The sequence below is a fragment of the Amblyomma americanum genome, chromosome 7, assembly GCF_052857255.1.
Source record: "Amblyomma americanum isolate KBUSLIRL-KWMA chromosome 7, ASM5285725v1, whole genome shotgun sequence".
Classification (NCBI taxonomy): domain Eukaryota; kingdom Metazoa; phylum Arthropoda; class Arachnida; order Ixodida; family Ixodidae; genus Amblyomma; species Amblyomma americanum.
Window position 1 is genome coordinate 150093570 of NC_135503.1, and position 14040 is coordinate 150107609.

Below are 14040 nucleotides of genomic sequence, written 5' to 3' on the forward strand. Positions count from 1 at the left end.
ACACTCAAGGCACGGACAAACCCTGCTGTCCATGTTGCGGCGGAAACACAATCTGAACGAGAGTTCACCCTTGCTGTGAGTAACGTACAGGCGGAGAGGTACCGCTAAGAACGCGCTCCAGGTCCGAACACCGTGGGAGAATCAGTCCGCCGACCCTGCCGTCATAGCTTTGCTCTTCCAGTCCCGTAGCCGCAAATATAGGCCTCCGTATCCTCCATTCGCTGTACTCAAGGCCAGAAAACACTCACGTTCCCTGGGGAATGGGCGGCTAAAAGATAGCTGCGCCAACGCATGCGAGCAGGTGAGAGCCTGTCGCCGGACCCGAAGGCACCCGAGCTGCGCACGGATCTGCTGAGGGCGCAGCTTGGCGCCATCATGACCAAGAAGACGACGTACCTGCGGCGCAGCTACCTGGTGGTGCCGCTCCTGCTGCTAGCACAGGTGGCGATGCTGAGCGTCGAGGAAATGTACCTGCGCACCGGCACGCTGGCCTGGAAGCGGGTCGACGACCTCTTCGAGAGCTTCGTCAGCCCGCAGGGACGAGGTGAGCAGGCGATGCTGGCGCGGCGCGTGTATGGGTGCGATATCGACGGCACTTTCAGCCGACAGATCCAAGGGAACAAACGGCCTGTCTCTCGTCTGGTTATATGCGACGAATGAAATAATGCACCACATTAGTCGGCAGCCCGGGATGTCAAGTGTCAATGAGCTTAGCACGCAAAATGGCTTGGCAAGCTACACGGCTTCGTACCGATCTATGGATAAACAGCTTGGTGCGCATGCGAAAATTCAGGCTGTACCAGATGCTGGGATGAGTTGGCATGTGAATGAGATAAACAGCCCGAGCTGAGACGGGAGCGGAAAGAAATGGAGGAGTACGGTTCCTTGTATGATTTTCTTTCGTTTTCAGGCCGGACGGAACCAGTGGAAATGTCATGCAGGAAAAGACAAACTAGGAACACAGACATTAGCTCAGGACAGCCAAAAGATTTATTTTCACCATACTCCACGGAGTTTAAACGCATGTGCCTGCGCACATGCCTTGTCATACGCACATGTCTTACATAAGCGCAACAAAAAAGATGAAAGAGGCAAAAAAAGAACGAAAACGAAGCTTACAGTTTCCATGCAGGCGTCGATAACAGATGCCACTTGTGTCAGTGATAAACACGGAAGGGTCACTCATGCGATACTGCTTATTTTTCTTTGCAAGCTTTTTCAAACGTTTATAAAACACGTTTGCTAGTTCAGAAAAACAGACAAAAACAGACCTTTCATCTCGTCATCAAAATAGCGCACACTGAAAGACTTCCAAAATGGTGTTTAAAGTCCCTGCCCGCTGCGAGAAGGGCGACGTTTACTCGGATGTCAAGATGCTGTGTTGTGTACAGATTGCCGTTGTCGTGTGGCGCTCTATACATCGGCCAAACTGGACGATGCGTCAACGAGAGATTAGGAGAGCACCGAAGATTGCTTGGGGGAGATTCTCTTGATAACCTCCCTAAACATTGCCGCACGTGCATTACAAACGACAAGGAAAAGAAAATCCAGTGTAAACCGCTTTTTGAAAAAACGACGATCCTATTCAGGCACAGGGAGCAACTCACGCGGGAGCTCATGGAAGCCTTTCATATGCGCATCAGTGGCGATAAGTGCATTAGTCAGACTTCCGTCCGCTTCTCTGATAGGGAGTATCTGTTCCTAACCAAATCATTGAGATTCACGGAGTAACTTGTGGTGTTCATGACGTTTGTTTGTTTTTGTTCTTGTTGGTTTCACTATTTATTCGAGCATTGTCTGGAATAAACCTTCAGTTGTGAGTAGCGCTCGTCTTTGTTTGTCTCGCTTGTCCTCGTTTTTCGCGCCAACTTCTTCAGTATGCATTTCAACCAACTCGCCCAACTTTCTGCTCTCCTAAGTGAAAATACGAAAGAACAAGAGGGAAAAACGAACACAGCTAGATACAACCAGCCAGATGTTTGCCAAAGCAGGGCAAAAAAATAATGCAATGAACGCAAAAATAGAATAAAAAATGAAAAATGAAATTTAGAAACAAACAAATAATAAAACAAAAAGATACAATGGTTATGGGCATCGTCAAATAAAAACCGTTCTAAAGAGTTCTATGTTTTCGCATTCCTGCACGTAAGCAAACTTAAGTGCCCTAGGAAATTTTTGCATGCATCCACTGGTTGCTCTCCATACCCGACTTCAACGCCGTGCGGTCCCCTCTGAGGCGCTTGTTCAAGCACTTTCGAGCGCTCATTAAAGCTGCAGGGCAGGGTAAAGTGATTCAATACACAGCTCCTAGTACTTACGTTGTGAACATCGTCTGGTGTTTCGTTGTGCGTGCACGGACCATTATCTTGCTCGCTGCAAGAGATGCGTACGCACAGACCAGAGGGCTGACGGGGACCGCAAAACGCATATTGTCGCCGAGAGCCGGTGGAACGTGGCTACCAGTGCGGCAATATTTACACCAAGCATTTGGGCCACCCTTTTCCGCCCGTACTACATTTTCTGAAAGTCGGTGATCACCTCAGTGTACATCCGTCCCTCTGCCTAAAGGATCGCAGGTTTTGCAGAAACCTTTTTCAGTTTTCGGGAGAAGGTTTCACCGACCGCTACCGGAGGACAAGGAGAGCCGGAAGCTTGTAGGCCATCCAACTAGTCTGCACAGCTTTGCTGGATAACCTGCGCGCAGCTTTGCCTCAGAACATTCGTAAGGTACAAGTTTGCAATGCTTCTTTTAATCAACCTCGAATCAGCGGATGCACAAGGTCAAATTGCCTTTATTGACCAACGATGCTTCCCTTCAACGCACCTGTCTGTCAGATAAAAGTTCAGATGTATTTCAAGGAACCTACTGGTCTTCTCAGAAGGTGCGCAGACTTTCGCTCTGTTCTTTAAGCTTCCACAGATTTACTCTGCATTTCTACCCAGCATAATCCGGATGTCATAATTCTGCAAGAAACCTAGCTTTCAACCGGCAAACATCTTCATTTTAAATATTACCGTTCATTTCGCCTAGATCGCCAGTCAAGAGGAGGTTGTTTACTTACTACAGTGTCTTCAACATTTTGCCACAGGGCTAAGGTATCTTTTAAAAAAATGTCTCCTGACTGTGAATTTTGGCTTTAGACTTTGTACTTCCTGGGTGCTCTCCGTTTTCCAAAGCAAATTGTTATTTCCCCTCTGGAGTACAGGATATTAGACCTCTGGAATTGTTGCTCGCTAACTGTAAAAACCCAGTTCTCGTGACTGGCAACTTCCATTCTCACCATGTGTCGTGGGGTTTTAGGACTAATCTATGCGACAAGCGCCTTTTGGGACTGGGTTTCTGATCACAACCTTATGTGCTTAAATTCAGAATCGGCCACTTATATTCGTGCACAGACTCAATCTGTCCTGGCATTGGCGTAACGGTTTGGTCGACTGTTGATTGCGGCAACTGAAGAGACCATATACCTATTCATTTTGATATTGTATGTCGTATATCTCCTGCATCTTCTCGGTTGCGGTCACATGTAAATTATGACAGATTTCAGACGGCGTTGCGCTCTACACCTGCGTCAGTGTCTAACATCGCCGTCGCAGTTTCTGGTGCGTCCAACTAAAGGGAATTCTTCTACCTGGTGGAATGCGCACTGTATAAGAGATTACAGACTGAGGAAGGCAGCATGGAAAAAGCTTCTTCATAACCAATGGCCAAATAACTGGAGTGATTAATAAATTTATTGCAGCCACCTTTAAACGCACAGTTTCTCGTGCGAAGGAAAAATATGACTCAGAACACTTCGATTATCTTTCGAAGTCGGGCACGGCGAGGCCTTCAGAATGAAGCCAGCTGAACCTTTTGTCCTGTTCTTACAGGCCTTCCTGTGCCATGCTTCAACATCGGATCACGACTCAAGTACGTGCTATGTTGCCGACAGCTACGATGGTCATCTTTTGCGGCTGCCTGCGTGGAAAGCTACCGCATGGAACGGACTGGCGCATGCGCTCCCTGGGACTACAACTTCGTCGATGATAACGGACCGCACTGGCTATTTAAGCTCAGTCTTCATCGAGCATTCGTGTGGGCACGGCGAGGCCTTCAGAATGAAGCCAGCTGAACCTTTTGTCCTGTTCTTACAGGCCTTCCTGTGCCATGCTTCAACATCGGATCACGACTCAAGTACGTGCTATGTTGCCGACAGCTACGATGGTCATCTTTTGCGGCTGCCTGCGTGGAAAGCTACCGCATGGAACGGACTGGCGCATGCGCTCCCTGGGACTACAACTTCGTCGATGATAACGGACCGCACTGGCTATTTAAGCTCAGTCTTCATCGAGCATTCGTGTGGGCACGGCGAGGCCTTCAGAATGAAGCCAGCTGAACCTTTTGTCCTGTTCTTACAGGTTAGTAAACAACAAAAATGTTTTAGAAGTGATGATAGGTTCATTATTGTTCTGCCGTGCCCCACAGTGTGTGTTGATCTTGTACTGGAATGTATCTCATTGTTGTTGATACTTGCTGGTGATGTTGAGCAAAATCCTGGGCCTGATACTGTCGAAAAAATGTTCAGTGAGCTCTTGAAAGGACAGAAAGCGCTCATTGAGGATATGAGGCAAGTTAAAGAAAACCAGAGTTTGCTTTCCCAGCAATTTGATAAAGTGAATGAGAAGATGCTAGAAATTGAGAGCAATTTATTGAATATGCGCAAAAAAGAAGAAAAACTAGAAGCATTGGTGCATGACCTGGGAGTAACTATCCGTTCACAGCAACAGAAAATAGTCGAGATGGAAGACCGAGGCCGACGAAATAATCTTCTCGTATTCGGAATATCGGAAACTGATAGTGAAACTAGCGTCGAACTTAAGAAGAAAGTATTGGACGATGTGTTCCACGAACGCCTTGGTGTCAGAGTTAACACGGTAGAACGGATACACAGGCTCGGAAAGAGGGGTGTGGACAAGGTGCGCCCAGTGATCGTTCGTTTCTTCGATTACAATGAAAAAATGAATTTATTTAGGAACTGCAAGAAACTAAAGGGCAGCAATACTTCTTATCACATGATTATTCCCAGGCGACTTTACATAAGCGTAAGAAACTGTGGGCAAGTGCACAGCATGAGAAGGACAATGGCGCAAAGATTCGGCTCGAGCATGACAGGCTTTTTATTGATAAAGAGGAATTTGTCTGGGATGACGACAACCACTGCCGCGTGAGGGTAGAACGCACGCTTGCTACTGTTAATAAAAACGAATGACAGTTTGGGATAAAAGAAAGAAATTTTACATTGATAAATTTGAATGCACGCAGTCTCCTGAATAAAACTACTGAGCTAGAACACATTATCATGCTTTACCAGCCAGATGTCATTGCAGTAACAGAAACATGGTTGCGTCCTGAAATAACTGATAGTGAGATAGTACCACCTACGTATCGAATGATACGTAAGGATCGTGACACGCGCGGTGGTGGTGTGGCGCTTATTTTTAAAGAAGGAATCGAATTTGTTCTTATGAAGGATTGCCCTAACACGGAGAGCATCTGGTGCCGGATAAAAGTTGGTGTTTCTTCTTGTGTTATTGCCGCAGTATATCGACCCCCCAGTGCCCCTATTACATTTCTTGAATCGTTACAAGAATACGTTTCAAATAATGTACCTAGAAACGCAAGTGTGATCATTGCCGGTGATTTCAATTTGCCTAGTATATCTTGGGAGTCACTTGATGCAGGCACAACTGATGCTAAACACTGTGAGGTCATGTTAGACATTGCTTTTAATAATGATCTCACGCAAATTGTCAAACGCACAACAAGGATTGGAGCAAGTACGGAATCAATACTGGACTTGGTTTTTGTAAACAGCAAAATAACTGAATATGATGTGTCCGTTAAGGAAGGGCTTTCTGACCATAACCTTGTTTTAGTTTCTTTCAAACGGCTTAGACCACCGGAAAAAACGAAAAGGCTAACTATTTCTGTTAACGATTTTTCGAATGCTGATGATGTCAGCATCATAGACTACTTGGAAATGACCTTGGATTCTTACCACGGGGAGGATGACGTCAACACTTTGTGGGAGAGGTTTAAAAATATAATCAGGTACTGCCTGCAAAAGTTTGTTCCGCAACGTCAAAAAACGATAAAGAAACGTAACCCTTGGATAAATCGTGAGATAATCCAGCTAAAGCGAAGGATAAAGCGGAGAAAACGCAACAGAGTAAGGAATCAAAATGAAATTTCGCACCTATCTTCGATACTTAAAGAGAAGTTATTGACAGCAAAAGATAGGTATTTTTCCGAAAAGCTCACCCAATTTATGAAAACCTCCCCACAGCGTTTTTGGCGTCACCTTTCACCCTCGAGGGAAAAAATGGAGTTTCTTACAGTGGATGGTTGTGTTGTTACTGATAAATCAGAAATCGCTAACAGATGTAATGCCTATTTTCATTCTGTATTTAGCCCTTCTAACACTATGCCCCAGAATTCAATAAGCGGATTATGCTCCAAACCGTCTGACACACCCGCTATTACATTGTCCCATGAAGGAATATTTTCCCTCCTCCTTAATTTAGATACAAAAAAGTCTTCCGGTCCTGATTCTATTCCTAATGAGTTCCTAAGAAGATACGCGGAATGGATCGCAAAATATTTAATTATCATATTCAATGCATCACTGAAGCAACATTCCTTGCCAAATGACTGGCTGCAGGCTAGGATAGTTCCAGTACCCAAATCTGGAAGCAAGCACGTTCCCGACAATTACAGACCTATTTCTATCACCTGCTCCTGTTGCAAGATGCTTGAGCACGTCGTGGCAAACTGCTTATCCAAATATCTTGAGGACACGAACAAACTAAATCCCAATCAATATGGTTTCAGGCGGAAGCTCTCTACTGTTACCCAACTTGTTGAAACACTGCATGATTTTTCAAAAGCCTTAAACAACAGAGACCAAGTGGATGCAGTTTGCCTAGACATGTCTAAAGCATTCGACCGTGTACCCCATGATGAACTTCTTAACAGGCTCATTGACTTAGGCATAAACACAGATATTGTGTACTGGATTAAAGCTTACCTTACTAATAGAACCCAGTATGTGGAGGTAGACGGTGCGAAATCTGACGTCCTGGGTGTACCCTCAGGTGTCCCTCAGGGGTCTGTGCTGGGGCCCATATTATTTTTATGCTATGTTAACAACATCGCAGTCTCACTTCCTCCTCAAATAACAGTCCGGCTATTTGCGGATGACTGTTTAATATATTCAATCATATCAAAGCCAGAAGACCAGCTCACATTAAATTTGGCGTTGAACTCCATTAATCAATGGTGCGCAGCTTCTAGAATGAAAATTAATTATACGAAAACATCATATATTACACTGACAAACAAAACCAAAAATATTTTTTCATTTGGTTATGAAATAGATGGGCGGAATATAACATGTGTCAACTCCTTTAAGTATTTAGGTGTCACTATATCATCTAATCTAAGTTGGAATTTACATATTGACAACATATGTTCAAAAGCTGAAACTAAGTTGTGGTACCTTAGAAGAAAACTGAAACTTGCATTCACAAAAGCAAAACTAACTGCCTATCTCGCGCTGGTACGTCCGACACTGGAATATGCAAGCGTCATATGGGATCCGTATCAGTCAAATCAAACGTATAAGATTGAAAAAGTTCAAAGAAGGGCCGCCAGGTTCATTCTGTCAAAATATAGATATACTGATTCCGTGACTGACATGCTGCAAGAATTACAACTTCCTTCACTGTCGAAACGAAGGAAGATCGCCAGGCTAAAATTTCTTTATCTTTTGCGCAATAATCACTTCAACTTAAACACAAGCTGCTATTTGCAACAGCGTTCGTGTCGCCCTGTAAGAAGCTCCCACAGTTACCAGATTACACCCATGATGGCCCGTATTAACTGTTTTAAATACTCCTTTTTCCCCAGAACAATAACAGAGTGGAATTCCCTGCCTCAGACCTTTCTGCAAATAGACAATCTCCCCCAATTTGAAAATTGCTTGTACCGTCACTTACCTGAATAGACATCCTTGTAATTTTGTTTTTCTTTTCATACGTTTTGTTTCCCTACTGCTATTTTATGGTTGTAAGCTAAAATATTTACCCGCTAGCGTTTGTGCTTTAGGTCTGTATCTGCAGTGCAGGACAGCTGTGTTGCGATGACTGTCGTTTTCAAATTGACTATTTTGAATTGTGCACTGTTCATACTTGTGGCTGTGTGACATAACTTACATATGTATCTGTTTTCACCCTGTAACGGCCTACGGCTGACATTATCAATAAATAAAAAATAAATAAATAAAAAACGGACGTACACTATTCGGCATTCTACGGTCTAGAAAACTGCTCACGTCCTCTAGTAATTTACAGTCGTTAGTTATGTCACTTAAAGAAGCAATCCAGGCGGTTCAATTAATTGCCACGGGCATGCAAAAGCTGTTTTCGTCTTTACTGCCTTTGCGACCAATGTTGTTTGCGTCAGTGGTGCCAAATAATAATGCCTCAGAAGTTAATCTATCGCAGCTTTCCCAAGTTGTACAGAGATTACCAGCGGTTTCTCCTGGCCCTGATGGTGTTACTACAAAGATGCTCAAGATTCTCTATGGGGAGTCTCCCAACTCCTTGTTGCACCTCATAAACTACTCCATCAAACACGCTTGAACACCTCCTGAGTGGAAGCTGGCCAAGGTTATTCCTTTACTGAAAAATCAGGGTGGAGGCTATGGATTGGGTAATATTAGGCCAATTTCTTCAGCATCAAACGTGGTAACATTAATAGAACGGATGTTACTAATTCAGGCCTCAGCCTTCGTGGACAGCAAAAATATACTCAGCCCGTGTCAACTCGGATTCCGGCCGCGGTGTTCAATATGGAATGCACATGCTGAAATTGAGAGCAGAATTCTCCTTGCTCGTCGTCAACGCCAGGTAGCGGCTTTGGTTACGCTAGACGTCGCTAAAGCTTACGATAGCGTAGAACACTCCATCCTAATACATAGGCTACAGTTTCTTCAGTTTCCAGATTATATACTTGCTTGGATATCTGCATTTCTTTATAACAGGGAATTCTTTTGCGTTCATAATGGTGTCCATTCAGAAACGTACAAACAAATGAGAGGTGTACCACAAGGAGCTGTTCTTTCTCCTGTGCTCTTTAATATCCTGTTGAGCTCAATCCCTCTCCATCGACATGTACGCACTTACGTCTATGCGGACGACATTGCGTTTTTTGCGGCTGCGCCGGACATACATTCCCTGCATGGTCTGCTGCACTCATATTTGAGTACACTTGAGAACTTGCTGAGCAACTTACACCTGAAGTTAGCAAGTGGGCCGTCCTTGTTTTCCCTCTACAAAATCCTGTAGAGGTCTCTCTCACTTGCCACTTACAACCAATACCGCAGGTTCAATCTTTAAAATACCTTGGGGTCATTTATAACGAGAAACTCACCTGGCGACCCCGCATTGACCATGTAGCGGTGAAAGGAGCTCGTGCCGTGGGCATGTTGCGTAGTCTGTGTAGTCACCGGTACGGCTTGCGAAGAGATGCGCTATTAACGATTTACAAAATGTATGTCAGGCCAATTATGGAATTTGGATCTGTGTTGTTTTCAGACTCGGCTACGTACAAACTTCGTCCTTTCGTCCTTTTGGAGAGGGAAGCACTACGGATGTGCCTCGGCCTCCCAAATTTTGTGGCTACCAATGTAATGTACGTTGAAGCCCGAATTCCCCCCCTCTTATCTCGACTACAAATTTTACCTGTTCAGACCTACCTAAGAATCTACGAATCTCATTTTCACCGTTCACAAAACATTTTCTGTTGCCAGCCGACCTACTTTTTTAGTGCCCTCTGGTGTCGTTTTCATACCCCACAGTTGGTGTTTGTGCAAAGATTCAGTGTTTAGATGTGAAAATTTGTGGCATCCTTCCTGCGCTATGCAGAGGGCCCGCTGTCCACATTGTTTTCGACGATATTTACCCCAAAAATGCAAACCTTTTGCCACCCTTTATTCTAAATGGTCTACTAGACGATCATCTAAGGACCTTACCTACAAATATTGTAATAGCAACCGACGCATCGGAGTGCAATGAAAGGGCAGATGTGGGAATATTCTGTTCACATTTCGACTGGTCCTTTTTACTGCGGCTTCCAGATTTCACCCTTATTTTTAAGCAGAGTTTCTGGCAGTAGTACTTGCCCTGCGCAAGCTACACCCCTCGATTGCCGCAGCGGCAGTAATTACCCATTCTTTATCTCTGTTCGTCCCTCGCCGCACATGTTGACGGTCCCATTTTCAATACATTCTTGTCTCTGCTTCCATTTTGCTTGCATTTGCTGTTTCCATTTCCTGCTTGCATTTGAGTCTTGTTCATTTAGTATGGGTTTCCGGTCACAGCAGTGCGACAGTTAATGAGATTTCTGATACGCTCGCAAAGGCTTCCCTAAGCGGCCCCGTGTTGCCTATCATCCCGGCTACAGCCTATATTACAGCATCTAGGTTTCGGCGACGTGCGCTTTTAAGCACGCAAGACACAACACTTGTAACATCGGCTGATTATCAGCACCACAGATATTCTTGGAACAGGCAAGTCTGTCGATCTCGGCAGCTTGAAGTATCTCTGACGAGGCTGCTGTGTCGTATACCTCCTCTAAATTTCTATTTACACAGGTCGGGTTTGGCGCTCTCTCCCCTTTGTGCATTTTTCCATGAGCCTGAATCTATTGAGCATTTTTTGCTCTATTGTCGCCGATACACCTCTTTGAGAAGGTTGCTGTAGGAGCCCTTGCGGCCCATTGGCCTTAGTTTAAGCAGCCCCCTCTTGCTATCATTTGGTGCCACCACATTCGGGTTCAGCCACAGATCTGTTTGTACCGCTGTTCTAAATTCCCATCTAGAATCTCACCGGCTGCCATGCTAAGGGTTACAAAATTTTCTTTCCTCTCAATTATTACATTTTGACTTAATAATTCTGTTCCATGCAGGTCCTCTCTTTATTATTATTATTATTATTATTAACTACTCATTTGCTTCTTGTGTTATTTTGCAACGTTTTTCGGACCATTATCTCGTCGCTTGTCGTTCGTCTCCATCGTCTCCTACACCAGCTGCTCTTAGATCCACCACATCCAATAATTTAAGATACATCACCGTAACCGACCAAAGGACCTTGGATAACTTGATTAGCAGTTTTAATTGGATGGCAAAAACTGAATCTAATTCTCCAGAGAAGGTGTACAGTATCTTCTGCGACCAAATAAAAAAGTTAGAAAATAATTCAAAGCACGTCGTAATAAACAAGCGCAGGAAGGATTACAGCTGGTTGACTGCAGATATGATGCGAGCCGTTTCCTATAGAGACATGCTCTGGAAACGGTGTAAGCATGCCTCAAAAAATAAACACCTACGTCTTTAGTAGAAAACCGCACGAAATAGGGTAGTTGCCTTAATAAGATGCACGAAGCGCCAGTACTTTTTCGAAAAATTTCATCAGTCGTCAAGGAATCCCGCAAAAACATGTTCACTGATAAATTATCTTCGTGGCAAGAACGCTGCATACATTTCCCCAATCTCGTTTTTTCCAGGCGACTCGGTCGAGGTTGCAGATAAGTTCAATCAACTGTTTGCACTGGCTTCCGAGAATGCATCTTCTTGCCAGGCCGTCCAATACACGCTTAAGGAATCTATTTCAGCGTCCGCTTTCCTACCTAGATTTTCAGAAAATGAACTTCACCAAATAATTTTCAGCGTTAAGCGCAATAAGCCTCCTGGAATCGACGGCTTATCTGCGAACCTGCTACAAAGGAACTTTTCAGCATTGTCCAATGTCCTGCTCTTCATGATAAACGGTTTTCTTGATACCGCGCTTATCCCCAAGGAGCTTAAAACTGCGATTGTTAAGCCCTTTTATAAAGAAGGAAAAAGGGATGACATCAAAAACTATCGGCCTATTTCAATCCTACCCATACTGTCTCATATTCTTGAAAAATTCCTTTTAAAATCCATGTCGTCTTTCGTTGAGAAATTTTCAATTCTGTCGACTCGACAGTTTGGTTTTGTGTCCGGTCGTGGTACGATAACCCTTCTAGAAGAGTTCTCTGATGAACTGTTTTCGGCTTTTGACCAAAATTTGTTTAGCGTTGCTTTATTCCTGGACATATCAAAAGCTTTCGAGACAGTTCATTACGGGATTCTTTTACAAAAATTATATTCCAGCGGTTTTAGAGGGCCATTTTACGATGTCCTTAAAAGCTATCTCGCCGAACGATCACAAGTAGTTGTCTTAGACGAAATTAAAAACGCAAGTGGTAAACTTTCACTGAAGGCCGGAGTTCCTCAGGGTTCTATGTTATCACCTCTACTTTTCAATATATTTATTATGATTTATCTAGGGTTGTTTCAAAAGGTTTAATATTTCAATACGCTGACGACACTGTTCTGCTCTCAAAACATGTTTCTTACAGCATGGCTGTCTAGAATCTCCAAGGTAATATACACAAAACAATGACTTGGTTCGCTGATAACCATTTAAAGGTTAACACCTCAAAAACCCAACTCTTTTGCTTTAAATCCCCTTTAAAATTAACCGCTATAAACGCGCCAGTTTTTCTACAGTCACAACTGCCATTCCTGTCGATGCGTGCCAACTACCTACATGAACTCGGTAAAATACCTGGGAGTATTCTTTGACAGTGATATGTCGTGGCACACTCAGCTATCACATGTTTGTGATAAGCTCAAGAGCGCTGCATGGTTGTTTTTCAACATCAAGTCTCTCGTACCGTTTCCAGTAAAAAAAAATGAAAGCACATGCTTTGGTCTACAGCACCCTTCGATATGGGATTACCGTCTTTGCTTTTTGCCCTACCCGATGGCAAAACCGCGTGGATTCTTTGTTAACGAACATACTGAGAAATCTAGCCTACAATAATCCGTCACTCAAAAATCATAACATCTTCTCGGCGCTTGGCTTGCCTTGCTTCTGGTCTTTGTTTGTACAAACTGTGGCGCTACGGCATTTTTGGTTCAGTGATTTTAAAACGTGCTATACAGCTCCCCGAGGCCTTCGTAATAGTGTTCGCTATGTAGTGCCGCGATCCTCAACAAGATATGGTGAAGCTAGACGCTGTATTTACGTGCCGAAAATTCTGAACGATTTGCCAAATGAGGCATTCTCGATTCAGTCAAAAAAGGCATTGAAAAAGATTATTTGTTCATTGTAACGCGGTTGTTTCAATACTTCTAAAAAGTATTGGTCATCACCTCTGAATTATGTTCATCTTATCTTATGTGTATTGATTCTTGTCTCGTGATTTGCTCCTTGTTTGTGTTTAGCCTCTTAACTGTTAATACCCCTGCATTCACCCTGTTATGCGTCGAGTGAATATTGCACACTCGTCCGCTGATTTTGCCGGGCCAAGTCCTTCAAGCCATTGGTGGCTTTGACAGGCCCGTTTCTTGTACTTTGAATTCTTTTGTGCAATATTATTATTATTATTATTATTATTATTATTATTATTATTATTATTATTATTATTATTATTATTATTATTTTGAAGTCGAAACTTTCATTCCTTTTCTGTTCATGAGGAAGAATCCTCCGGTGTTGCTTTCCGGCGTGGATTTCATTTTAGTTGCCTGAATACAGGTGAATAGTCACCCGATTCTTGGCCGATCCCCCAGTGTGGGTATGTGCCATCTTTTTATAGGCTAACAACAACAACGACATCTCAGGGATCTAGAAGACCCACCATTTATTGATGGCTACGTCTGGGAAGGAAACAACAGAACTATAACGGAGAGGAAGCGAGGAGGAGTAGGTATGCTGATACATCAAGGAAAAAAGTGGCAAAGAATAAAGTGAACTTGCAAGGAACATATGGGTATCAGGTACAATTGCTGGTAAAAACATATGGCTAGGAATAGTTTATTTAGGGACAGGTTACAAATGCAGTCAAGAAAATAAGGGTCTAGTTAAGTGTCTTAATGACGATCTAAAGCAGTTTGGAGAAGG

The 14040-nt window shown here is 43.7% G+C and overlaps 1 protein-coding gene across 1 annotated transcript in view; it reads left to right on the forward strand.

Moving 5' to 3' along the window:
• The window catches only part of LOC144098171 (ATP-binding cassette sub-family A member 17-like), a 187402-nt gene extending 182996 nt beyond the window's left edge, over positions 1-4406 (forward strand). Inside the window, exons 8-9 of the mRNA XM_077630691.1 lie at positions 302-544; positions 4402-4406. Coding sequence (XP_077486817.1) covers positions 302-544; positions 4402-4406 — 248 coding nt within the window. The remainder of the gene's footprint in view (positions 1-301; positions 545-4401) is intronic.
• The last annotated feature ends 9634 nt before the right edge of the window (positions 4407-14040 follow it).